The 27282-nt window shown below is 39.3% G+C and overlaps 1 protein-coding gene across 5 annotated transcripts; it reads left to right on the plus strand.

The window, feature by feature from the left end:
* Nucleotides 1–1832: 1832 nt before the first annotated feature.
* Nucleotides 1833–25303, plus strand: Morf4l1 (mortality factor 4 like 1). Of its 5 annotated transcripts, none has more exons than XM_075965015.1 (13): nt 1909–2074; nt 6732–6778; nt 9668–9735; nt 12957–13073; nt 14206–14292; nt 16066–16146; nt 19202–19227; nt 19630–19718; nt 20437–20538; nt 21885–21973; nt 22621–22793; nt 23341–23425; nt 24568–25303. In XM_075965015.1, exons 1-13 carry the CDS (start codon nt 2035–2037, stop codon nt 24650–24652), a joined length of 1089 nt encoding a protein of 362 aa, XP_075821130.1. In that variant the 5' UTR covers nt 1909–2034; the 3' UTR covers nt 24653–25303. The 5 variants fall into 5 exon arrangements, with proteins under 5 accessions (XP_075821133.1, XP_075821134.1, XP_075821130.1 ...); XM_075965016.1 differs by having other exon boundaries at nt 1912–2074; nt 12960–13073; XM_075965018.1 differs by lacking the exon at nt 12957–13073 and having other exon boundaries at nt 1833–2074.
* Nucleotides 25304–27282: the final 1979 nt, after the last annotated feature.

Here is a 27282-nt window from a genome sequence, read left to right on the forward strand (position 1 = left end):
TACATACATCATGCACACATAATATTTTATAAAAGAGGGAGCGACTGTATTGATCATTCATTGGTTAAAAGCACTTACTGCTTTTCTAATTGCAACTGGGGTTGCTGTGAGCTGCCATGAAGGTGATTTGAACCCAGGTCTTCAACCTGTGCTCTTAACTGAGGAATCACTTCTCCAGTCCTCATAACACAATATTTTTAAATGGCCATTAACATATTTCTGTTGAGCTGGCTAGATGGTTCAGGGGCTAGAGGAACCAGCTGCTAATGATGACCTGAGTTCTATACCCAGAACCCACATGTGCAGCACACATAATAAATAAACTTAAAATTTGTTATTAAGATATAATATAGGTATGGTAAAGTGCATTACATAAGGTGTACGGTTTGATTTGCTTAAAAATTCACATCATCATCATCATACAAGATCTAAAAATCAAATATAGAACATTCCTAGCATCTCAGGGTGCCTTCGTGCCTCTGCCAACCCTGGACATCCAGTTAAACACTGCCTCCATTTCTAACCTATTGTTGGAAATCTCGTACCTCGCTTCTTTTGCACGACACACTTCTGTTGTATTAAGATCGGAGAGAGGAAATACCGCGTTTGGCAAGAATGTGGGAAAACAGGTATTTTCTAAGTTGCTGGTTGAAACGCAACCAGAGGAAGCCTTTCACAAAGTAGTTTAAAATTCAGAAGTTGGGTGTGGCGGCAAATGCCTCGGATGCCAGCACCGTAGAGGCAGAGACAGGCAAAGCTCTGAGTTTGAGGCGAGCTTCGTCTACAGAGCTAGTTCCAGGACAGCCAGGGATACACAGAGAAACCATGTGCTGAAAAAACAAAAAAACAAAAACAAAAACAGAAAGTTAGAAGCAGAATCTCAGGAATCAGAGTCAGGTAGCTTATTGTGAGTTCAAGGCTGGCCAGTCTGCACAGTCTACACGTCCAGTTTCAGGCCAGGCAGGGCTATACAGAGAGACTGTCTTAAAAAGGAAAAGGCTTGAATGCAAAGGCTTTCTTCCTAGGGTAGGTAGGTGCAGACTGTGGAAGGGCTTCAGATACAATTTCTGGAGTTATCTCCTAGGTAATAGCTGTAAGTTTTTGCATGTAATTTGTGTAATTCTGTGGGTACAGTGTTACTTCACAGCAGAGTACACTAAGGAGTTTTTTGAACAGAGGAACAACATGAAAAAAGGTTTTTGTTTTTTCAGATTGTGTGTACGTTCAAAACCACCTCAAAGAAATAAGATGACTGAAAGGGTATAGCGAGGTCGGGTACGGAACCCTGATTTTGGCATCAACCAAAGTTTGCCTCCTTCTCTGGGACTAAGTGAGAAGTCAGAAGCTGGAATCTACAAATGGTCATGGGCACCGACCCAATAAACAGCGCACGGCTTTCTAAACACCGAAGCTTCTGGAGCGGATTCCTTCCCGCTCGCCTCTAGCTTCATCTCTGGCCTCCAAAGCTCCCTTAGGCAGAGTGCTGGTGATGCTGTGGCCACTTCAACACCCCTCATCTTCGTGGCCTCCTCATCTTGCGTATAAGCATCCGTCCGTGAGCCTTTTCCATCCTTTCATCGCCAGCCAGTGATTTGCTTATTTTTTCCTCCTTTCCACCGACAGAAAACCAAATGTGGGTTTTAACAATCCTCTGGGGGATCGCGATCCTCGGGGGACTGGGGCCAGCGGGGGTGGGGGGTGGGGGGTGGGGATGGGGATGGGGGTGGGGAGGGAAGGCGTCTCCCTTCCCCTCCCCCACCCGGCTTCGCGTCCGTTGGGGGCCGAACTACCAATCCCGGCGTGCCTCGGGGGCGGCACGGGCGCAGGCTTGCGTGCGCGGCGGGCAGCCGTTGGCTGAGGCGGCGGCGGCGAGGGTCGCGGCGCTGTGAGGTCAGGCTGCTCTGGCAAATCGCGCCCAGGATGTAGAGCTGGCTGTTCCCGACTGCGCTCCTGACGCGAAGTTGGGTGGGGTAGAGAGTAGGGGGCGGTAGTCGGGGGTGGTGGGAGAAGGAGGAGGCGGCGAATCACTTATAAATGGCGCCCAAGCAGGACCCGAAGCCCAAATTCCAGGAGGGTGAGTGTGCCGCTTTGGGTCGAGGCAGCTAACGGCGCCGGGGAGGGAGGCTGAGTCGGGGCGGCTGAGGTTTGGGGGGTCGGGGGCGGCGGGGCTCGCGGCCTGGGGCCACTGCGGGCTGTGCTTTGTGAAGGGAAGGCGCACTGCGCAGGGCGGACTCGGCGCGCCGGGCGGCGGCCGGGCTTTGTGGCACAGCCAGGGCCGCGGGAGCCCCGTACGCGGGGCCAGACCTCGGCGCTTGTTTGTTTGTCTCTGAGCGGGGAAGGCTATTGTGGGGAGGCGGCCGGCGGGCGAGCCATGGCGACGGTTAGGAAGTGATGTGGCGTGGGGGAGGGGAGCAGCGGCAGCCGTGTTGTTGTCGTTCCCTCCGCCCCGGGCTGCCGCGCTGCCCCGCGCCGCTTGCACCACCGTGGGCTGGAGGGGCGAGGCTGCTGGACCCCCCCCATCCCGGGGTTCTCTCGGCTATTTCGGGGAACCCTGCCGCCGGAGGACGGGGAGTGGGCTTTTGCGCCCCGCGGCGGGAGAAGTGCGTTTGTAAAATGGCCGCGCCAAGATGGCCGCGCCATCATGGCTGCCGGCGTCTCGCAGCGTCTCGGTGCGGCTTCGGGCCGTGCAGCGCCCCCTGGCACCGAGACCTCGCGCCGGCCGAGGCCTGCGTTTGCCTCCGAGTGATGGGTGGGGACGGAAAAACCGTGAGCCGCCCGAGCGGGTGGCTAGGCTTGCTGTGCCCTGAAGGCATCGTTTTGCCGTGGAGCGCCGGAGTCCTGGGTGCTCTCCTACGCAGTTGCTCGGGAAAACAATTTTCGTTCTCCCGCAGGGAGTGTCCGGCTAGAGGTCCTTGGCCTCGTCGTCGTCTTTAAACCCAGAAGTTGCTTGACTGGTTGCAGTAGTAGTCTGTTAATGGCGATTTGAAAGCTAATGTTTATTAATTGGCTTTGGTCGAGAACAGTGTTGCAATTTAACGGTCTTTTCAGGGGGAAGCGGTTACTTAGTTCTCGTAACTCAATTACCGAGGTGTTTAATAGCGCACTAAAGGAAGTAAAACTGTAAGCATTAAGAGGAACGTTTTAAACCTTTTATTATCATGGCCGTTTGTGCTTGTTGCGTACATTCCCAGCCCAGCCGCCTGCGTAACTGTTGTTTTAGGGTTGTTTAACCATTAAGGTGCTAGACAGTAAAAAGACAAAACAACTTAACGGTATTCCAAGGGTTTTTGATGAGGACTCTTAGTACTTTGCTCCCACTTTGAGAAATTGTGGCCCTTCGTTGTTTTGCTAGGTGTTTTCTAGAAAGTTTTTTTGTTTTTGAGGCAAGTCTTGGTATGCACCCCTGGCTGTTATATTGATCCTCCTGCTTCGGTCGTCAGTGTGCCTCAGCTAAATCTTGTTTACCGTATCTTGTAAGTTCCCTTAATGTTATCTAGAATTCGATACCTAAAGTAGTTTGAGGGCTGGGGACGTAGCTTTGTCGCCCGGTGCTTCCTAAGGCAAACACGAGGACTTTTTGCATTTTTAAAAAAGAACGCCGTTAGTCCAAGCACTCTGGAGGCAGAGGCAGTCAGATCTCTGAGTTCAAGGTTTTCCTTGTCTACTTAGAGAGTTCCAAGACAGCCAGGGCTAAAGGAGAAGTTGATAAAGTAAGGAGATGAATGAAGGCAAACCAGAAAGAGGTTTTGGTGTAATTGGAGAAGAATAGGAACAACAAAGACTTGGGTTATGAAAGCTTTGTAAATCCCTGCCTTTACCATTACGTCTCAGCTGCGGTTTCCAGGTGACACACACCTAAAATTCCAGCGGTAGAGAGTAGGATAGCACTGTTCAGAGAAAAAATACAAGCTAAACTATGTAACCATCTTTTTAAAATTATGTATAAAAGACTATATAAGGTGTTCTGTCCCCACCTTGACTGTTAATTTTGGTTTTTCGAGACGGTTTCTCTGTAGCTTTGGAACCTTCCCTGGAACTCCCTCTGTCTTGAATTCACAGAGATCGTCTGCTTCTGCCTGAACAAGTGCTGGGATTAAAGGCGTGCTTTACCACCGCACAGCTCCCATCTTGACCCTGATTCCAGGGGCTCACATGATGGAGATAGAGAACTGTCTCCCACAAGTTGTCTTGAGACCTCCACATGTACAGTGTCTTGTGTGCATATAACTACTCCCCTCCCCACAATAAGTAATAAAAATTCAGAGAACATCTTGGAAGGAAAATATTTAGTATTGCTATTATTTTGAAATCTTGATAGAATTGTGATAGTGAAAGGTGGTGACTACATTGTGTGTGTGTGTGTGTGTGTGTGCGCGCGCGGGTGTGCAATGTTTTATGTGTATGAGTGTCTTGCATGCATGCACTATGTATGGGCCTGGTACCCTCAGAAGCCAGAAGGCCTTGGATTCTCAGAACTGGAGTTGTGAACCGCTGTGTGTGGGTGCTGGGAATTGAACTATTTCTGTCTCATGGAGGGCCATTTAACTACAAGCTAGTAAGAAGACAGCCTCTGGGCAGGATCATTGTAGTTTGAGGCTAGAGTGGATCTAAGGATGGAGAACTGTGTACTTAGAATTTGTCGGTTATTGAATTTTTCTGTTCACTAATTAGCCTGATTTACACTAGCTAAATGCATTTATTTTTTGAGTCAGAGTCTTTAGTGCAGTTTTTCAGCTATATATTTATACTTACATAAATATATGCATATATTTGGATTCATAGAGCCATAGTTTAGTTTTTAGCTGAAGCAGCCAATTTTTAAAAGTATATTATTTCAGAGTAGCTTAAAGGGTACTTGGAATGAAATTAGTAATCACAGATCTGATCTTACTGCTTCTGTTTAAGAGCAAATGTTTTACCCATTTATTTAGATTTTACCCCTGGACTGTTAGATCAATTTTCCATCTTTATTCAAGGCTGGCCATAGGTCTAGCAATGCTTTTAACAGTTAAGTAGTAGGAGTTTTTAGGGATACCTTGATGTCAAGGGTTGCTGGATCTTACTTTGGAAGTCTTAACAATGGAGGTCTCTGAAGTTCAGAAGTAATAATAATTTCAAAAAGCAATCCAGAGATAAAGATGTATGTAGCTCAGTTGGGAAAGTGCTTATAGCATGCACAAAGCCTTGGGCTCATTAGATATGATAGTAAACTTGGAATCCCAGGAGGTGGACAGATCAGCACTGTTTCCCTTCTACTTGTTGTGCATGTTCATTCTAAGTTCCATGGGTATCGAACTGTGTATATATTACTACACTTTTGCATGCTTGTTTCTGCTGTCTGGATCCTCCTTTCTCTGTGAACCCTCCCAAGAAGCTGGCTCTCTTAGCTGCTTAAGAAAAGTACAATATAAGTACAGAAAAAGATAAAAACATTTACTTAACCTATGTGTCCCTTATTAGTATGAAATGCTTGGCACACAGCAAATATGCCACATTTAAGAGAGAGAAAGGGTCTCACCAGATAGCTTTGACTGGCCTATGTAGATGTATTGGCCTTGAACTCAAGAATACTGGGATTAAAGGTGTGTACCACCATGCCAGTCTTATAATTTATGTATATGTACATATAGTATATATGTACATATACATACATATATATTTAAGAAAAGATCTCATTACAGATGTTGTGAGTGACCATGTGGTTGCTGGGAATTGAATTCAGGACCTTCTGAAGAGCAAGCAGTGCTTTTAACCTCTGAGCCATCTCTTCCAGTCCATATACATACATACATATATTTAAAAAACATTTTTTTCCAGCATAGGACTATTAAGATACAATTTTATAAACACATAACTGAACCTGTTGAATACGTCAGTCACCTTGGAATGTGTTGAAAGTAAGTGGACTAAAAATAATGTGTGTGATAAACTTCCACTATCATTATGTGAAGTCAAGAGTCCAGAAATCACCATCCAATTTGTTTGATAAGCACAGATGTCTTAAAGTCTTAACTCTACCCAGATTTTATTTGGATTTGCCAGTGCCAATGGTAGAGTCAACATTGGGAGTAAATTCCCAGGGCTAGGATTGTTCTGTGGGTTTTTTTTTTTTCATTGAAATAGCCTAGCTTCCAGAATACTAAGGAATGAACAAACATAGGTAGGATAACTTAGAAAAAATTCATCTTATGTATTTGGTCAGGAGTTTTAATGTGTAATACTCAGTAAAAGGAAGCAGAAATCAGTCAAGTGACTAAATTTAGAGAAAACATTTTAAAAATTCTATTCCCAAGTAGTGGTGCACACCTTTAATCCCAGCATTTGGGAGGCAGAGGTAGGCAGATCTCTGTGAATTTGAGGCCAGCTTGGTCTACAAGAGCTAGTTCGAGGACATGCTCCAAAGCTACAAAGAAACCCTGTCCAAAAACCTCAAATAAATAAATAAATGAATAAATAATTCTATTTCCAGATTAGAACAGGTGAACTAGCCAAACTTTATCCCATAGGTGACTTGATAATTTTAATAGAAATTTAAGTTTGAACTTTGTTGACCCTGGATACTAAAGATACGGTAAAGTTTGTTCTGAAGTGTTCATGAATAGTTTTACCTGTTTTTCCTGATTTTGCTGGGACTTTTATAATCAAGTGTAGTGGTTCTTGAAGTCACATCTTTCAGTATGGCAAATGACTCAAAATTAACCTGACCCTTTTCTTCCCCTCTCTTTCTACAGGCGAGCGAGTGCTGTGCTTTCATGGGCCCCTTCTCTATGAAGCAAAGGTATGGAACCTGCTTTCTTTTGAGAAGGTAGCCAAAATGTTAGGAGGATTCGACTTTATAATATCAAATTATATATAGTACTTTCTTGCTGGAGATGTAAAGATTTCATTTTTGCATAGGTTCATAAATCTTTCTCATTTTGAGTTTGTTACTGCTTGCTTGCTGGTGGATGGAGAAACTCAGTAAAGACCTATTGGTTGGAAATAGCATTAAAGTGATAGATGAAGGTTGTTTGGTTGTAACAAGTAGCATTTTATGATAAATACCGCAGCAGGAAACAGCACCAGAGCTGCACGGTGTGTACTTGCAAGCATTTGCATGTCGATGTGTAAAATCTTGTGAGCATTGAGATCAGAGGACAACCTTGAGTGCCAGTCTCTTCTTGATGTCCCTGAGACAGTCTCTTCTATCTAACTTTAGATTTCCTGGGATTCTTTTCTTCTTCACCTTCCATCTCATTGTAGGAGCACCAGTATCATATGGGTTCTGGGGTCATGAGTTGTCCTGCTTGCATGGCAAGCACTGTTATTCACTGAGCCTTTTACTCAGCTTTAACAATTGATATTTAACTTCTCTCTGTGTTTCTCTTTGTGTTTGCTGGTTATGAGACTAGAGTTCTTACTAGCTCAGGCTGGCTTTGAACTAACAGTAAGCCTCCTGCCTTACACTTTTATGCTGAGGTTTCAAACAGATGTGACCCACCACCATTCTCTGGTTGTCATATATATATTTAACTGCTATTAGTTAATTTGAATGGTAAAATTTGAACCCTGAGAGAACAAGGGTTTTTCTTTTTTCATTATGACTTTAAATTTAGATGCCTGGTGGTGCTACATTTTATCCTAGCAGTTGGTAGGCATAGGCAGGTGGATCTCTGAGTTTGAGGCCAGCCTGGTCTGTAGAGCAAGTTCCAGAACAGCCATGGCTATATGCAGAAACTCTATCACAAAAAAACCAAAAGGAAGAAGAAAAAAACTAGCCAGTGATAACAGCAGAATACATTTATTTTTATTTTAATTAAAAATATTTACAGTGCTCAGGATTTAACACAGCATACATATGTTTGGAAGAGAGCTACCACTGCAGTTACATCCCCATGCCTGGACAGTCTACTTTATAGTCTAAAATTATTTTTATTATTTTATTTCTAATGACTTTTGGCAGAATTGAGTTTGGGGTATCATTCTGGTGCTCATCCCAGGGATTTAAATACTCTAGCTATGTTCCCTATCACTGAGATATATCCAGCCCAGCATAGAAAATTAAAAGTTGTCCCATCCTCTTTAACACTGCTGGGGCTCAAAATGGGGGCCTTTTGTTTGCTAGAAAAGTGCTGTATCAGTAAACTACATCCCTAGCCCTTTACTTTTTGAGACAGGATCTTGCTGTAGAGCTCAGATTGTCCTTAGCTTCAGTCCATAGTTTGTCTAGTCTCCAAATCTTATTCTGACTGCTTGAGGACTGGGATTACAGACACTTCTTATTTTTTAAGATGTTTCTTTTGAGACAGATTCTGGGGTGGTCTTAAACTCACAGAGATGGAACTGCCTCTACCTCCTCAGTGCTAGAACTAAAAATGTGCCTGGACAGGCATTTAAGAATTGAACACAAAGGCTGCTGGCTAGTTACATGGTAGAATACTTGCCTACCATAATTAAAGCCCTGAACTCAATCTCAGTGCTACTCCCACCAAGAAAAAAAGAAACACTGTATACTTACTGGGTGACACAGGCCTATGAACCAGGCAGGCTAGTTGGGAAATTAAGACAGAAGGATTACTTGGGATACGGAGTTCAGGGATGGCCCTAGTGAAACTCTGTCTCACAAAGTAGTAAACAAGAGGGAACAAAGCCTAGTAGAAGTACTTTCCATGAGTAAGATGCTGGTTTAAGTACCTAGTACAGAAAACCAACAAAAGTGCAGCAACACACACTCATACACACTATACACATGTATAAAAAGCATAATGATTAAAAGTGATTTCTGTGTAAATTTCTGTTAAGTTTATAATTGTACCAGCCAGTTCTGACTAAAAATGATGTTCACAGCTCATGTTTTGAATGTATAGCTGTTTGTTTGTAACTAAATCCTTTTGGTTTTGATCTTGTATGTTTTTCCTTGTTGTATGAACTTTTGGCAAACATCTGAACTGTGTTTTCTCTAGCGCAAAATATTCTGGTGAACAATTTCTTAAATAATGATTAGAGTAAATTATTGTTTGGTTGACTAGTGAAATCAAAAAAGTCAGATCAAAAAGTCTTGTCATGGGGACTTTTCTCTAATAGTTTGTTTTGTTTGGTTACTTTTAAGAATGCTCTTTAATTTTGTTTTGTTTTGTTTTTCAAGACGGTTTCTCTGTAGCTTTGGAGCCTGTTTTGGAACTAGCTCTTGTAGACCAGGCTGGCCTCGAACTCATAGAGATCCGCCTGCCTCTGCCTCCTTGTTCTCAGATTAAAGGCGTGCATCACCACCGCCTGGCTAATTATGCTCTTAAACCTAATAAAAAAATCAGCATGCTGTCTTTTTTTTTTTAATAGACTGATGAGATTGTATTTTTGAAATAAATGTAGTTCTTAGCTAGAGTTTAAAAAACTCTTAAGAATAGCTTTCATTTCTTGACCTTGGGTAGCAGACCTAGATTGTTGATTTATAGTGACCTCTTTTCAGTGCTGTTTGTTAGTTTTGTGTTTATTTTTAAATTGAAGTTTTGTAGCTATATAGAAAAGGATTCTCAGCACTAGAGTTATAGAATCAAACTGACCAACAACTCTGTCCTTGAAAGTTTTCCAATTAAAGTTTTATAGTACTAAATAAAAAGCACACCTGTCTTTAGGATGCAAATTTGATAAGATTATGTGTATACCAAAGACTTTTTCTTTTTTATTTCAGTGTGTAAAGGTTGCCATAAAGGACAAACAAGTGAAATACTTTATCCATTACAGTGGTTGGAACAAAAAGTGAGTATTAGATCCTTAAAAGCATTTTGTCTACTGTTATAACGTATATATCGAAGCAGGAGTGAGTTATCTTCAGTATGATGAAACTATACTAGGGAGAACTCGACCAGATTATATGTACTTGATGTTTGGGAATTTTTCTTACATTATTTTGTAGTGCCCAGTGGTTACACTTGACCAACTATTCTAGTTGAATTACGAGTGGTTGGTCAGCATACTTTTTTTATGGCATGTTTTAGGATGGCCTGAATATTTTTGGCCTGAGCACAGGCCAAATGACTTAATAGTTCTTATTCAAGCAGTTAAACTCAAAACTAGTTATAGAATGGGAGAAAGGAAAAATATGAAATGACAGTTTATAAATCCATTTTGTGAAATTCTGAAACATGTTAACTAAGTAGTTTCATGTGGCTTAGCATAGAAAACTCTAGAATTTAATTTTCTAGTGGTCATTGGAGCTTTCTCAGTAGTGTTTTCTTTGAGACCCAAACAACAGCACCAATAAATTATTTAAGCCTTTTTGTTGCCTGTAATTGCGTTGTTTATTATTTTTAATAGGGGAATTTGTTTCGTCTTTTCGAGACAGGATTTCTCTGTGTAGCCTTGCCTTGACTGTTTAGTAGACTGGACTAGCCTCGAATTCAAAGAGATCCACCTGCCTCTGCTTCCTAAGTGCTGGGATTAAAGGTCTGTGCCATCACACCTGGCTTAACAGGGGAAGTTTTCTGTCATTTTTATTATTGATCTTTTGTACTTCAGGAATGTCATTGCAAAGGGTCAGCCATTTAGGAATTACTTTTTGATACCTTTTAATGCTTAATGCTTTGTTTCACTTGACCCAGAGTCTGGTTCTTCTTTAAATGGGAACAATGCTGTGATATGGGTACTTTAATGTAGAGGGAGGGCTTTCTTTTTCTTCTGTTAAGTTTGCTAACCCCATAATTTTGTTCTAACTTTATATAATTCTTTGAAATATCCAAAAGACTAGCCAGTTAATTCAGTTTGTTACAAACAGAAACAAATATAGGTGAAAAATATCAAACTTGTAATTATTCCTTTAGTATAATTGTAGAAAGGTCACAATACAAAATACATGAAAGCATATTCTGATAGCTGAATAAAGTATTTTTAATAATGATCAGTAGGTACTGTCAGTATTTCAGAATTATCCCAGTCTTGTATTTAAGAAATTGGAAACTAGGTGTGCTGGCGCATAGCTTTAATTTCCACACTCAGGCAGAGGCAGGCTGGTCACTAACAGGCCAGCCAGAACTACGTAGTCATGAGAACTTCTCTCAAAAAAATAATAATAATAAGGAATAAATTTAAGTTGGTTGTAGTATCTAGAAAACAGACTTTTATGTTTTAGGTTTCTACAGTATCCATGTTTAAAAACAGAACTGAAAACTGAATTTCATCTTTAGTTTATGAGGTTTATATTTTACATGTTAATATTTTGCTAATGTCCAGATAAAATAAATGTGTAATAGACGCTTTCCTACAGGAAGTAGTATGTCTTCTTTATGCATATTAGGGATGGGAAAGTTAAAAGTTCATATAGACTATGAAAGGAAAGCACAAGACATTCATGGAGTGACCTACTTCCCCTTCCCTAGCATACTTTAACTTAGAATTTACTTCAGTAGCTGTGCATTTGGCTTTTATGCTTCAGTCTTCTTGTATATCAGATATTTTGTGTAAAATCAGATATAGGTCAATATCTGTATGTTAGGCTGTTATTTTTGTAGATGTCCATAAATTATGAAAATCAAAGCCTCAGGTATTCTGGTTTTACTTTTTCAAAAAGTAGTTTTTCCTTTGTTGGATTGTACTTCATGACAGAAATAAGTGATGGTTTTATTTAAATCTTGTTTTCTTGGGAAAATAGGGGAGTGGTGATAGTAGTAGACATTACAGATTTTATTTGTTTTGTTTTTTTGAGACAGGGTTTTTCTGTAGCTTTGGAGTCTGTCCTGGAACTAGCTCATGTAGACCAGGCTAACCTCGAACTCAGAGATCTGCCTGCCTCTGCTCCCCGAGTGCTGGAATCAAAGGCTTGTGCCACCACCGCCCAGTGACATTACAGGTTTTTATGAGGAAAATTAAGATATCATAGGTGTCTTACAGAGTTGACTTGCTAAACATGCCCATGTTAGCCTTTAGGAAGTATTTAGAAATGAGTTTTCATTTTCCTTTTCTGAAACTGGGTCATGTTTTGTAGTTTTGGCTATCCTGGAAGTTGCAGTAATCTTTTGGCCTCCTGAATGCTGAGATTACAGGCTTAATCTCATGTGTAGCTGTAGAGAAACTTAAAACCATTTGAGAGGGATGTTTTTAAAATGCCTGTCAAGTATATTATGTGTGTATTCAATTTTGCCTGTGGATTTGACTTTGGGGATTAGTCACAACTACTTTGAAAAATACTGAAAGTTACACGCTTGATGTATACTTAAAAATTCTAGCAGCTCTCGGTTATTAGTCTACTAGTAGAGATTCCTCAGAGCGAAGATGGCTGTCTATTTTGTTTCTCTCAGTTTCAGCAAGGATTTTCATCTCTTTGGTAATAAGCTGTTGGAGTGATTTGGTAATTGGTTATTCAGTGTGCTAATTTAGATGTGGTTTGTATCTGAAGGGGAGGGAATTTCTGAGGTTTTAAAGCAGTTAAAGGCAACTTTAAGGAGTATAGGGATGGATTTTTTTTTTTTTTTAGAGAGCTTTATGGATAGGGATGTAGTTTCAATGGTAGAGCTCTCTTGCCAGCATGCATGGAGCCCTCGCTCAGTCTACAGTACCTCCCATTCCTCCCGACACACCCCAAAAGAAAAGGCAATCTGTAGGATACTTATTTAGAGACAAGGTTTTTCTTACTATGTATCCCTGGCTGGTCTGGAGCTTGGTATGTAGACCATCAGGCCTGGAACTCAGATCTACCTGCACTGGGATTAAAGGTGTGCACCACTATGCCCTACTGTAGGACACCTTCTAAAACATTGGTACAACAAAATTCCAATTTCAAACTGGATTTCTCTTAGATACTTGTTTAAATACACTTTTCAAAAATCACAGTAGATACTAAGATATTTCTAAATTTTCAAAAATCTTACTGGAATTTGTTGACACAGACATTAGACTATTCCATTTGTAAATGAATCTTGATAAAGCTTAAGCTAAATTCTGCACATAGTTACTGAGATTACTTTGTACTATGCTGTCTGTATCAGAAGTGCTGTGAGGCCCAGGCGCTCTGAAAAATCTTTGAAGACACGTGAGGATATTGTAGCCCTTTTTCCTGTTCCTGAAGGAGCTCCCTCAGTACACCACCCCCTTCTGACCTCTAGGTAAATGCATGTTTTAAAGTTTTCTTTAGGAAATCATGTTGAGGAATGTTTTTTATTTATTAATTTTCCTTTTGGCTATACTCTATAAGAGGTCAGAGGTGGGAAATCATTAAATAAAAGATTGCCTCAAGAATACACCTGATTGTGTCACTGATGGAGCTCCATCAGCAGGAGAAAAGACTTAATTTTATTCAAAAGTTAGTTTGCTCAAAAAGTTCAACATTCCACAATAAAGTTTTGTTTTCCCATATACACCAATAAAAAGCTTCTTTTGTGAGAAACCGGATACCTGAGATTTTAGAAAGCTTTTTTTAATCACCTAGGAAATTGGAATGCTTACGTTTAGTAGATAAATGTGAACAGTGAGTTACCTGAAGGAAAAAAAAAAACATTGTAAGCCTTTAATGTACAAACTTACAAACTTAATCTAGTTACCTAGGTGGTAAGTATTGGTAGACTGTCGTGTGTTCCTGGTGCATTTTTAGCATTTATGAGCTGTGGACCTTAACATAGTACTGTAATTCTGAAAAGCTAATGACTTAGTGACTTATTCTTTGACCATTAACAAATGATTTGAATAATCCACATACATAGTTTATATTTGGAATGCTGCTTCTTACTAGAACACACTTTGCTTAGATTTTTCTTTTAGTTGGGAATAGATTTGCATTGCCAGCTTAATCAGATTATTTCATAAGAAGCTGAGCATGGTTTGTGCATGCCTGTAGTTAGAGAATTTGGGATACTGAGGCAAGAGGATTACCATGAATTCAAGGCCAACTTGAAATTCATTTTTTAAAAAGTGAAAACAAAAAACCCTATGGCTGACAAGATGGTTCATTGGGTAAAAAGTACTTGCCTCCAAGGGTGAAGAACCAAGTTGTAGTTCTAGGACCTACACAGTGAAAGAACAGACTCCTAAAAGTTCTTTTCTGACACCCTCACACACACATTCTGTAACATACACTTGTACACACACATATACAAATAAATAGATGTTAAAAAAAATTAGAACACATTATTTCAAGGGAATTCCAAAATTTTGCTGTTTAGATCTTTAAAAGTTAATTGGAAGAGAACCTAAACTATATTTAAAATGTATTTCAGTGTTTTTTTAACTTGTCTTTTTCAGTTGGGATGAATGGGTTCCAGAAAGCAGAGTACTCAAATATGTGGACACCAATTTGCAAAAACAGCGAGAGCTTCAAAAGGCCAATCAGTAAGTTTTTTTTTTGAAATAAATTTTGGTATTTTTAGACATGGAATGAGCAGAATTAGATCATGTTGACACCTTCCTCTACTTTAGTAAAATGATTCTGGATACTTGTTAGTTCCTGTGTTAAAGCTTGATTTCAAGTAACTACATTTTTTCTGGGTAAAAGTAATATCCTGTCATTTCTGAGTCTGTCTTTAGAATTTAGTAGAAAAACAAAGTTTTATGCCTTTAATCCCAGCACTTGGGAAACAGTAACAGGCAGGTCTCTGTGAGTTTGAGACCAGCCTGATCTATAGAACGAGTTCCAGGACAGACTTCAAAGCTACAGAGAAACCCTGTCTTGAAAAACAAAAAACCAAAGACAAAAAAATTAATTCTGAAAAACAAAGTTTTGAAATTGTAGGTGCAAACTTTTAATATCTTGTTTAACATCTTCTTGGAGGCTATGGGAAAATGAAAAGGAAGAGATATTCCTATTATATTTATTCTGAAAATAGGTTGTGGGAAAAGGACCCAGAAAAATTATCTGTAAGTAGTTATTACATTTTAATCTTACAACTAAAATATTTAAAAAATTAAAACTAATTACATGGAGTCAAATTAAAAGAAAACTTCGGAACTGTTAGTGAATTCCCCAACCAGGCACAACACTGGAATTTTCAATTTCTGAGACCATATGCTAATTTGTACTACATTGATTTTAATTTTAGTAACAAAATTTTTGTTTTGCCTCTTGTTATTTACGTGGGCATGGGTATGCCATGACGAGATTGTGAAGGTTGGGGTCAGTTCTTCTGTCATGTGGGGTCCAGGTACTGAACTCAAATCAGTGGGTTTGGTAACACCTACCTTTTACCTCTTGGGCTAGCCTTCTATGTTTAGTTTCTTCAATCTTTTGATTTCTGTAGACTTTAAGTGTTATTTTTGGTTTTATTTTTTTATATATGAGTATTTTGCCTTTTATGTGTGTATGCATATTATGTGTATAATATATATTACATATATATGTATCACGTGTGCTTGATGTGTGAGGAGGCCTGAAGTGGGAGTAAGATTTCCTGGAGTTATGGATGGTTTTGGGCCATCTTGCGGCTGCTGGGACTCAAACCCAGGTCTTCTGCAAGAGCAAGAAGTACTCCCCCTAAGCCATCTTTCCCAGACCTGATTTATGGTTGTGAGCAGCCACGTGGGTGCTGAGAATTGGACCCAGGTACTCTTTGATCTCTCCAGCCCCAATTTCAGGCTTTCTGTGTGTCTTACTCATTTTATTTTAGTTTTATAATAAAATGAATCTGTACAACATGGATATTTTGGAACACTGGAGGTTCACTTATACTAACAGATAAGTTGTGTTGTTGTTTTTCTTTTTTTTAGATTTATTTCTTTGTTTTATATATAATTTTCTGCCTGCATGTATGCCTGCAGGCCAAAAGAGAGCACCAGCTCTCATTAGATGGCTATGATCCACCATGTAGTTAGTTGCTGGGAATTGAACTCAGCACCTCTGGAAGAGCAGCCAATTCTCTTAACAGCTGAGCTATCTCTCCAGCCCTCAGATAAGCTTTTTAAATTTTTCTGAGTCAGGGTCTCACTGTATAAGCCCTTGCTGGCCCCGACCTCACAAGGATCCACCTGCTTCTCTCTCCAGAGTGCTGGGATTAAAGATGTGTGCCATTATACGTCTGACTGGAAAATTCAGTTTAAATACAGATTATAGATGGAATCAAGTAGGCACAGTTTGCTGTTTCTCATTACTTTCTGACATTGCTTTTGAAGGGAACAATATGCAGAGGGCAAGATGAGAGGGGCTGCTCCAGGAAAGAAGACATCTGGTCTGCAGCAGAAAAATGTTGAAGTGTAAGATGTTCTTTGTTAATACTGCCTTATAAATGTAATTCAAATTTACAATTGATCATGATACATATTTTGTTTCTAATGGGTATCAGGTTGTAAAAGTAATTTAAAATGCACATTAGTTACTTGATTTTCCTTAGCCTTCTCCCTTGCACTAAAATATGTGCAACATTAAAATAGATTGAGTGTGCACTTCAGCAACAATAATTGCTCTTTCAGCCCTCAAGTTTGAAGTTACACGTGTATACACATACAGGTTAGAAAAGTAGTTGTGAATTGTCAGGGAGTCACATTTTGAGATAATTATTTTGGCAAAGGTTACTTTCAGTAGTGCTAAATATAAAATGAGAATAAAGGGGAAAAAGTATAATTTGTAAACTCCAAGGCTTCTTGGCAGCTAGCCCATAGTTTAAAGTCATTTACTCAGACTATGTCCCTAAAAGGTTATGTACCTGAAGTGACTGTAGAAATAATGACCTTATACGTGGTCTTAAAGATTATAACTATTATCTGAAGGGTAAGTAACCAAGGCCTTTGTTTGTTTGTTTGTTGTTGTTCTGTTTTTGTTTTTTCGAGATAGTTTCTCTCTGTATCAGTCCTGACCGTCCTGGGACATGCTTTGAGGACCAGACTGGCCTCAAACTCACTGAGATCATTTACCTCTGCTTCCCGAGTGCTAAGATTAAAAGTGTGTGCCACCACTGCCAGCTCATAACCAAGGCTTATTAAGAAGTAGAAAAACATTTCCTTATATCAGGAAGGAGACTTCTAAAAGGAGTTGCTATTATAGTGCTTTGGACTAGAGATTTCATACATGTGTATAATGTATTTGATCTATCCACCCCCCTTTCCAAGAGGGCTCTTGTCATGTCCATGTCCTTTTTAAAACTAATGAGTGTAGTTACTGCTAGCTTTATGTTCATGGGTGCAGGTAGGGCTGTTCACTGGAGCATGGGCCACCTACCATACATACCTTTAAAGAAAAATTCCTTGCTTTTCCCCAGCACCCATAAACTGTCAGTAGCTCCTCATGAGTTCCACTTCTATCCATCTTAGAATGTTGGCTTGTGCAAGTAACTCCAGCTAATATGACTTCGAGTGCAACAGGTTATGTTGTATCTAGAAGACAGCATGTCACAGAAGAAAACACTTTCCCTATCTTCCTGCTTTATACTTATTCTTACATCCTCTTATGCTCTGTTCCCTGAAATTGAGTGGAGGAAGGTGGAACGATACAGATGTCCCAGTTATGGATGAGCATTCATAGTCATGTTCTGAGCACTTTGCTAAGTTATAAGTCTGCAGAAGGAGCTTCTCTGGCCAAGGTTGAGAGCAGCACTAATCTTTGAGTAGAATTACCTACAAGGTAGTTTGATAACAGCCATCTAGCAAAACAATAATAGACTTCTTTGTAGAATCTCTGACTCCTGTAGACTTGCTAGCATGGGCTTTTGACCAGGTTTACAAAACCAGGCATGAATTCCCTCCTATTGAACAGTCTTCAAATCCAATGAGAAAATTATTTCTCCTAACAGTCGTCACTATTGTACTCCGGCACATTTTTGGAAACAGTAGTGTTCATCCATGCAGGGTAGGACACTGTCTTTCAAATACGATTTTTGAGGCAGAGTCTTACTATATAGATTTGGCTGTACTGAAACTGGATATGTAGATTAGGCTGGCCTCAAATTCGCAGAGATCTGCCTGCTTCTCTGCCTCCTGAGTGCTGGAATTGAAGGGGGGTAGGTACACCAGCATGCCTAGCCTTTTTTTTTTTAAAGCTTACATATATATTTTTTAACTCTATTAATAAATGTAGTGGGTTTCCATTAAATTTTAGTTTGAGTTCTTGTATCCTGCTTCCCTCGTAGGTTCTTTTTCTTACTTTTTTTTTGTTGTTGTTTTAAAGGATTCATTTTTTTTAAGTGTTGTGTTTGAGTGTTTTGCCTGCATTTATGTCTGTGTATCACATGGTTGGATGCCTGGCACCCATAAAGGTCAGAAGGGATTTCCTAGAGTTGGAATTAACAGACATGTTAGCCATCATGTGGGAGCTGACTTTAGAACCTATATTCTCTGGAAAAGCAGCTAGTGTTCTTAATAACTGAGACAAGTCTCCAGCCTCCTAAAATAGAATTTTTAGCAGTTTATATTTTGACTATATGTAGTTTTAGAATTAGAATGCAGGCAGAACACTAGCAATTTATTTTATGAATCCTTCTGTACACTTTGAGGAGCTAACTTGCATGTGTCTAAAGTATAAGATCTGTTTTTTGTTGTTGTTCCTGTGAATCATTGGCATGTGTGTGCAAGTAAAGTTTTTGATTGAATGGGACTTGGAAATACTATCTCCCAGGTCTTTCCAATTATAAACCTTCAACCTTTTGAAGTAAAGGAAAACTTAGGTTGGCTAGATTTTTTGTTTGTTTTGTTTTGTCTTTTTGGTTTTTCGAGACAGGGTTTCTCTGGTTTTGGAGCCTGTCCTGGAACTAGCTCTGTAGACCAGGCTGGTCTCGAACTCAGAGAGATCCGCCTGCCTCTGCCTCCCAAGTGCTGGGATTAAAGGCGTGCGCCACCATCGCCCGGCTTGTTTTTTTTTTAAAAGAGTTTCATACTTAAAAGATCTGCCTGCCTCTGCCTCACCAGTGTTGGGATTAAAGGTATGCACCACCATACCCAGCCTTTTTTGTTGTTAAATTTTTATGATTTTTAAGCTGATGTGTATGTGTTGGGTGTTTCAAAGTGCAGGTTCCCACAGAGGCCAGATGGATCTCTGAGTTTGAGGATAGCTTGGTCTACATAGTGAGTTCCAAGACGGCTAGAACTCCATAATGAAATCTTGTCAATAATAATAATAATAATAATAATAATAATAATAATAATAATAATAATAATAATAATAATAATAATAAATAAAAAACTACAACCAAGGTAAATATTTTGGGAAGCAAACATAAAATAGTCATTGACAATTTTGGTGGGCATTTTCTCTGAATTTACTTACATAAGAACTGGAACAGTTTTCCTAGGAGTAATTTTTGTTTTCTTCTCTTTACAGGAAAACAAAGAAGAACAAGCAGAAAAGTAAGAGTATAAACTTTCTTAATTGATGTATTCTTATATCAGTGAGCTTGTGAGCTCACTGGTTTAAACTGACATTTAATAAATATGTGGTTTATTGACCTCAAATAGAGGTCTTTCAGCAGTGTTGTATAGATAAGTGATTCTCATCTTTCGGTCTCCTTAAGATGTTGTTTTCACTTGCTTTAATTTAGTCTTAATGATTTTCCTAGTAAAATAGCATTTTAAATACATGACATTACTAAGTCCTTCTGAAATGATGTGATAAGTTTTTTTGGTAGAAACATTCTCTAGCTTGGATTTATGAAACATCTGTAATGGGGAAAATGAGAACTTAAGATATTCTTTACCAGGGAGAATTTTAGTTAACCAATACCATCCCTACCTCCCATACACATTTTGTAGCACCTGGAAATGGAGATGGTGGCAGTACCAGTGAGACACCTCAGCCTCCTAGGAAGAAGAGAGCCCGGGTAGATCCTACAGTTGAAAATGTGAGTTTTCTTTATTTTATTTTTTTCTGGCAGCTTAGTCTAAAAACTGATGATCCTTTTCCTCTACTTTCCCCTCCCCTGTGGTTAAGATGGGATCTTGCTGTATGGCTTTGGCTAGCTTTGGGACTTCAGAGCCTCATGCCTCAGATTTGAATTGCTGGGGTTACTGAAATATGCTACCAAAGTACATAGACAGGTCCTGGTCTAGAAGTAACTAAAAAGTGTCTTTAAAGGTAGCCATGTTAGTTGTACATGGTGGTGCAAGCCTTTAATCCCAGCCCTTGGGAGGCAGAGACAGGCAGATTTTTGTTCTTGAGGTCAACCTGGTCTACGTAGTGAGTTCCAGGACTGCTAGAGCTGTGTAGTAAGACCATGTCTCGAGAGAGTTAAAGATTGAGGATAGGAAGAAAAGGAAAGAAAGCCATGTTTTGCAGTAATCATTTGGTAATCAACAGTAAATGTGAAGATGTTAAGTTGTATCAGTTCAGGATACTTCAGTTTTCATAAGAGGAGAAAATGCAGGAAGGGCCATTATGACTCAAGAATATATTCTATTCTGCTGGCTTTATGATTTCATGTATTGGTTTTTTTTTTTTTAGTGACAGTTCCTTCTTTATGAGTGACTACCTCAAGGAATTGGTGTACGCCTGGTGTCTGAAGGTCAAGAGAAGTTAATTAAGCAAGGAAAGTTAGTAATACCCTCCGTTTTTCTATTTAGGAAGAAACATTCATGAACAGAGTGGAAGTTAAAGTAAAGATTCCGGAAGAGCTGAAACCATGGCTTGTTGATGACTGGGACTTGATCACCAGACAAAAGCAGGTAACTTGAGAATGACACGGGTTGTAGTTATGTGTATTTGACAAAAAGAAAGAAAAGCTTAAAGGTTTTTTGCAGGGAGGGGTTGTTTTTTGTCTCTTTTTGAGACAGGGTTTCTCTATGTAACAGCCCTGGCTATCTTTGAATTCACTTTGTAGACCAGGTTGGCCTCGACCTCATTGAGCTCTACCTGCCTCTGCCTCCCAAGTGTGGGGATTACAAGTGTGCACCATCCAGCAAATACTTGAAGTTATATGATTGAAATATTTTAATATAATTTTATGAATTTTCTTTTTTTCCCTCTGTATGTCTACATGGCATGGCCTGTGTGCAGTGCCTGTGGAGGTCAGAAGAGGGCACTGTATCTCCTGGAACTAGAGTCCCTGATGGCGAGACACCATGTAGGGTGCTGGGAATTGAACCTAGGTCCCCTGATGCTCTTAATTGCTGAGCCAATTCTCCAGTTTTTAAAAACTCTATTAGTTTATGATGATTAAGAAAGTCGGAGGTTGCAGGAGCAACCTCTTCTAGAAAGCTAATAGGCAGAGACAGGCATTTTAATCTTAGTGTTGCTGACAATGGAGCATTTATTTATACATGTTTCTGATAATAGAGTATTTAGAAAGTATATAGCTTTACTGGCAATTGATCCTGAATGTAAAATAAGGTCCTAGGTTTAGTTACCCATTTGTATGATGTATAATTTTCTCCCCAAGAGGACACAGACAAATTGACCATGTTAGATAGAATGGATCCCAACAGCTGGCCAGCTTGGCAAACCAGTGAAGTTTTGGGGTTTATAGAGCATGAATGATGGGTTGTGTACAGAAATGTTAGTAGCAATTAAAAAGTAGGTATACCAAGCCCATTCTTTGGTTTTTTGAGACAGGGTTTCACTGTGGCTTTGGAGCCTGTCCTAGCTCTTGTAGACCAGGATGGCCTCCAACTCACAGAGATCTGCCTGCCTCTGCCTCCTGAGTGCTGGGATTAAAGGCGTGCGCCACCACTGCCTAGCTTGAAAAGCCCACTCTTTAAATGAACCATTGTAGGTGGGGACTACTTGTTCATTCCTTGCCACCCAGACCCAAAATAATCACATAGAAACTATATTAATTACAATAATCCTTGGCCAGTTAGCTCAGACTTCTTGTTAACTAATTGTTACATCTTAAATTAACCCATTTCTATTATTTTGTGTTTTACCACTAGGCTTGTGGTTTACCGGTAAGGTTCTGAGCATCTTGTCTCCTGTGGTTACTTGGTGGTGTCTCTCTAACTCTGCCTTCTTTTCTGCTTAACATTGTGGGAAGGAATGTAATAAACAGTGTGTTCACATTTTTTTTCCCTAGCTTTTTTATCTTCCTGCTAAGAAGAATGTGGATTCCATTTTGGAGGATTATGCAAATTATAAGAAATCTCGAGGAAATACAGATAATAAGTAAGAATAAACCCTTTTGACTATGCACAAAGTACTTATGTACTGTTTAGATATAATTGAAACTATACTGTAGGTACTTACACAGTCATTAAATTTTTTGCTACTTTGAAAGCATAAATACTTTATTTTGGCAGTACTGTAGTTTTCCAAGTTCCTTATTACATAAATTTGAAATTGGTTTTACTAGTTTAAAATGAGTTGCAAGAAGCGGGGCCCCTTGTTTGTCCCCGGTGCCCAGATAGCTTACACCCTAAATAACCACACAAAACTGTATTAATTTAAACACTGGTTGGCCATTAGCTCTACCTTTTTATTGGCTAACTCTTACATAATAGTTTAACCCTTTTCTATCAATCTGTGTATCACCACAAGGTCATGGCCTACCAGAAAAGTTTCAGCACATCTACCTCCGGCTGCAGATCCATGGCGTCTCTCTGACTCTGCTTTCTTCCTCCCAGAATTCAGTTGTCTTTTCCGCCTACCTAAGTTCTGCCCTATCAGCTAGGCTAAGGCAGTTTATTCATTAATGAAAGCAACACACAAACAGAAGGAACTCCTACACCAAAAATGTCTTCGCTATAGTTTAACATTTATGTCCTCTCCTGAAAGGAAATATTTTGAAAGTAATGATTTTGTTATTTTATCAGGGAGTATGCTGTCAATGAGGTTGTAGCAGGGATAAAGGAGTACTTCAATGTAATGCTGGGCACTCAGCTGCTCTACAAATTTGAGAGACCACAGTATGCTGAGATTCTTGCAGATCATCCTGATGCACCCATGTCCCAGGTGTATGGAGCGCCACACTTACTGAGATTATTTGGTAAGAAGACTTTAAGAAACATGGCTTCCCCCCTCCCCCCTTTAGGCCTTTAATAATTTGATCTAAATTTTGGTCTTTACTAAATGACTGAGAGGTAAAATAACAAAACATAACTTTCAGTTTGAATTTTTCTTTAAAATTTTATTTAAAAAAGTTTAAATAGCAATTTTTTTTGAAAAAATTTTGATAAATTATTAGCAAGACTGGATGGAGCTCAATGCATAAAATCCAGGTGTGAGGGAACTCCCCCCTCCCCCAACAAACCCACATGAAAAGCTGAGTATTATAGTGTGGACACTTCTGGAGAGATAGATGTGTCTTGGGTTCTCACTGACTTCCCTGACTTAATTAGTGAACCCCAGTCCAGTGGGTGGTATTTCTTGCTGTCCTTAGCTTGTAGGACACGGACGCACACGCACTTATGCTTACACATAAAATCATTTAGGTTTATGAAATCTGACAGCTCATTTACTTCTTACATAGTTAACATGTATGGTTACAGTGCTGCCTTTGAATATAACTTTAACTCAATTCTTTTGTTAAATAGTGCGAATTGGAGCAATGTTGGCCTATACACCTCTAGATGAGAAAAGCCTTGCTTTATTACTGAACTATCTACATGATTTCCTCAAGTAAGTTTAATTGAAATCAAACAGTTGGAATGGTTACTTAAAATTAATGTATGAAGAGATATTGACATAATCACTAAAAATAAAAAGTAGTTTATTTTTACAGATGTCAGTAAGGCACTAGAACAATATAAACAGCTTATATAGGAATTACACAGATGGAGAGTAGCCACGTAGGTGATGTATGGGAAATGATGGAATGATTAAATCTCCAAGCTATTAAGACAGTGAAAACATTGTAGGTTAATTTTGTAGATTTACAGTCACATACATGTATTAGAGAGTAGAAAGATAAACTGTTAAGGGGATAAATAATGAGAAATAGCAATAATGTCAATGTTGGGCTGATGTCTTACACCTGTCAAAATTGAGTTTGAAGAATTTTTTTTAAAGTTTGAGGCCAGACTGATCTATATATTGAGACCTGTCTCGAATAATGTCAAATGATACAATACAAATATAAGTTAACAGTAAACATCTTTTTGTCATGGTTAAGTTTAAGAGATTGAAGAAATGGGAAGAGACAGATCTAGCTTATAATGTTGGATGGCATTATAGGGAAGAACTTAAAACCAAGCAGATTTTGAAAATGATAGGTTGCTGCTCTAAATACTGACTTGAAGAAGAAATCAGCTGTAGTGGCAGGTGGTGTTTGGAGAACAACATTGAATTTGAAGAAGACTGGACTTTTCATAATATTGGTCGTAGTTACTGTGGATTACTTTTTGGACTTGGGAAAAGTTAGAGTTTATTATTTATAGCCCTTTTTCTAACAGTGGTGAATATTTTCTCCAGACTCCAATTTCTTTGATAATACAGAAATGCACTCCTATTTCACATCCTTTATGTCAGGTGTGGGCGTGAAATGTGTTTGTAGACTTCCATGTGTGGAATTGAACAGTCTGGAAAAAGCTAAAGAAAACAAGTATTAAGGGTAGTTTATAGGATAGCTGTTTTGCAGACCCCATAGGTTATTCCTTGTTTAGAAGAGAGTAACTTGTCAATAATGCATCTTTGTCTGTTATCTAACTGGTTTGAATTGCAGTCATGTGGTCAGTGATCTATGTGTCACTATATAGTTAGTATCAATATAACTTTTGCCATTTTTACAGTGAGTTAACGTTTTTTTTTTTTTTTTTTTTTAGGTACCTGGCGAAGAATTCTGCAACCTTGTTCAGTGCCAGTGATTATGAAGTGGCTCCTCCTGAGTACCATCGGAAAGCTGTGTGAGGGGCGTGCCCTCTCCCGCTTGTGCTTGGATCTCTGTAAACAGTTTGGTTCTTAGTCCTTCTCTTGTACAAATGATGTACTTTGAAGACGCGTTAGTGTATAACAGAATTGATGTTTGTTTTCTGTTTGATTTTAAACAGAGAAAATAAAAGGAGTCACTGCTCCTTTTTCCTTTCTTTTTTTCATTTCAAAGTTTCTACCAGTGTATTCAGTGATGGACAGCAGAGGGACATGCTGTAGAGTGTTTTATTGCTTAGTTGATAAAGCTGCTTTTGAATGCTGGTGGTTCTGTTCCTTTGACACTACGCACTTTTATATGTGTTAATGCTCTATGACAAAATGCTCTGATTCCTAGTGCCAAAGGTTCACTTCAGTGTATATAACTGAACACTCATCCATCTGTGCTTTTTTTTTTTTAAATGGTGCTTAAAGAGCCCATCCTTTGCAAGTCATCCATGTTGTTCCTTAGGCATTTTATCTTTGCTTAATTGTTAAAGAATGGTGGCTTGTCTCATGGTTTTTGTATTTGTGTCTAATGCACGTTTTAACATGATAGACGCAATGCATCGTGTAGCTACAGTTTTATGGAAAAGTCAATCTTGTAGGAGTTCTTTTTCAGATCTTCAATAAATTTTTTTCTTTAAATTTCAAGACATTGCGTGACTGCGTTATCAAAACTTGGCATATTGTATATTTGTGATTAGATACTGTTTTCTCAGGAGATTGTTGTTTGTGGAATGGAAAGCTTACTTGGATGTGGAGTAAATAAACTATTAGTGGTAGAAAATTGTTATCTAAAAGGCTAGATGTGGATCGTACCTTCTGTTACTCAGAATCTTGGAAATTTTTGAGCAGTTGGGGCATTTTTAGTTGTGAAAATTGCTTTCAGTTAGTGATTGTTTATATTTAAGGAGTTTTTTTGAGAAATGAGCTAAAATCAGCATAAAATGCAGTTCATTGGGATATTAGTTGGTAAAGGGCAACAATGTTATCTTTGAGGTGCCAGAGTGATTTAGACAGAATATTGGGAATTGTTCAGATGGCAAGATCTAGAGGAGTACAGGGAAGAGAGATTGAGTGAGAGTAAGTCTTGAAGCAGTATGTATTCATGGTCCCTTGATCTGCATTTGATTAGATGTTTAAAGATTTGTTTGTGGGGTGGGAGATAGTTCACTGTTGATTACCTATTGAGGTCTTGGGTTCAATCCATAGCACAAAGTGGGGACTAAAACTACCTGTTTCTTTGCTCCATGCAAGATGATAAGGGTAGTGAGTTTTTGTTTCTGTTTTTTCCTGTATTCCAATGCCTGTTATTGTTTGCAATTGCAGTAGAGTTTGTGAGGCAGGGAGAACTTGACACATTGCACATGTGGATGCACCTTGCACATGCGTTCTGGGGGTTGAACACAGGTTAGGTCTTTTCCTAATGATCCGTGGCCCCAGTAGTGTACTGTATTTTTACTCAGTCAAGATGGTTTTCATTAGTCATTTAATTTATGCAACCTTATACCTAAGTTAGACTGAAGTTTTCTATAACAGCTATACTGAAGCCTTTTTTTGTTTTTTGACACATATTTTACTGTCTTAAAAGTATATCCAGGTATGATAATAAACACTTATAACCCCGGTGTTTGGAAGTCGAAGGAAGAGCACAAGTTCTGGCCCATCCTGGTCTAACTCCGTACAATAAAAGACCTTTTACTTGTTTTTCGAGATAGGGTTTCTCTGGGTAGCCCTGGATGTCCTGGAACTTGCTCTGTGACCTCAAATTCAAACATTGCTTTCCTCTACTCCCTGAGTGCTGGGATTAAAGGTGTGTGCCTGGCCCATTCCTCTCTTAATCCTTGTTTACAAACTATGTTTATTGGTAAAATGGGACTGGGGAGGTAGGTAGCTTGGAGGGTAAGGGTACCAGGCATGAAAACCTGATGATCCAAATTGGATCCCTAGAGCATAAAAAAATTCTATAATCCCAACATTTGTATAGAGAACGTGGAGACAGGAGAATGACTTGAAAGCTTGCAGGCCAACTAGCAGCAGAAACAAGGCCTTGCCTTAGCAGAGTAGAAGGAAGAATCAACTCCTAGACTCATGAAACACAAGGTGGGGGGGGGGCGAGGAATACCAAGAAGCTTGTAAGCTGCAAAACAGCATTATTTAGATACAGTTTTGGAATTTGAAATGTAGTGATCCAGTATCTGTAGTGTCAGCTGCTGGATAGACTGTAGTAGGAGGGTCAGTCAAGACCAGCCTGTAGAGGATACCATGTCCAAGATGAAAAAGCTTGCTATACATGAGTTACCTGATTGAGACCGAAATGGCCCCCGAAAGTTTAAACACTTGGTCTCTAGCTGGCAGCACTGCTTAGGTAGGGGCCTGTCTGGGAGAAGTAGGCCCCATTTGGGTGATCTATCCCTGGTTCCTTCATGCCACACACATTGCTCCCTTACTTGCCAGTATGAAAACAGATTGTACCATGAACAGCCTTATTCATTCTGCTTCCCCTGTCTTGGTGAACTCTAAGCCTTGAAAGTTTGAGCTGGAATAAACCAGGGATTTGCCACAACAATGAATAACACGTTAATGGAGAAATCAGTGATGTTCCCGATCATCATCATTTGAGAAAATTT

The sequence above is a fragment of the Microtus pennsylvanicus genome, chromosome 3, assembly GCF_037038515.1.
Source record: "Microtus pennsylvanicus isolate mMicPen1 chromosome 3, mMicPen1.hap1, whole genome shotgun sequence".
Taxonomy (NCBI): Eukaryota; Metazoa; Chordata; class Mammalia; order Rodentia; family Cricetidae; genus Microtus; species Microtus pennsylvanicus.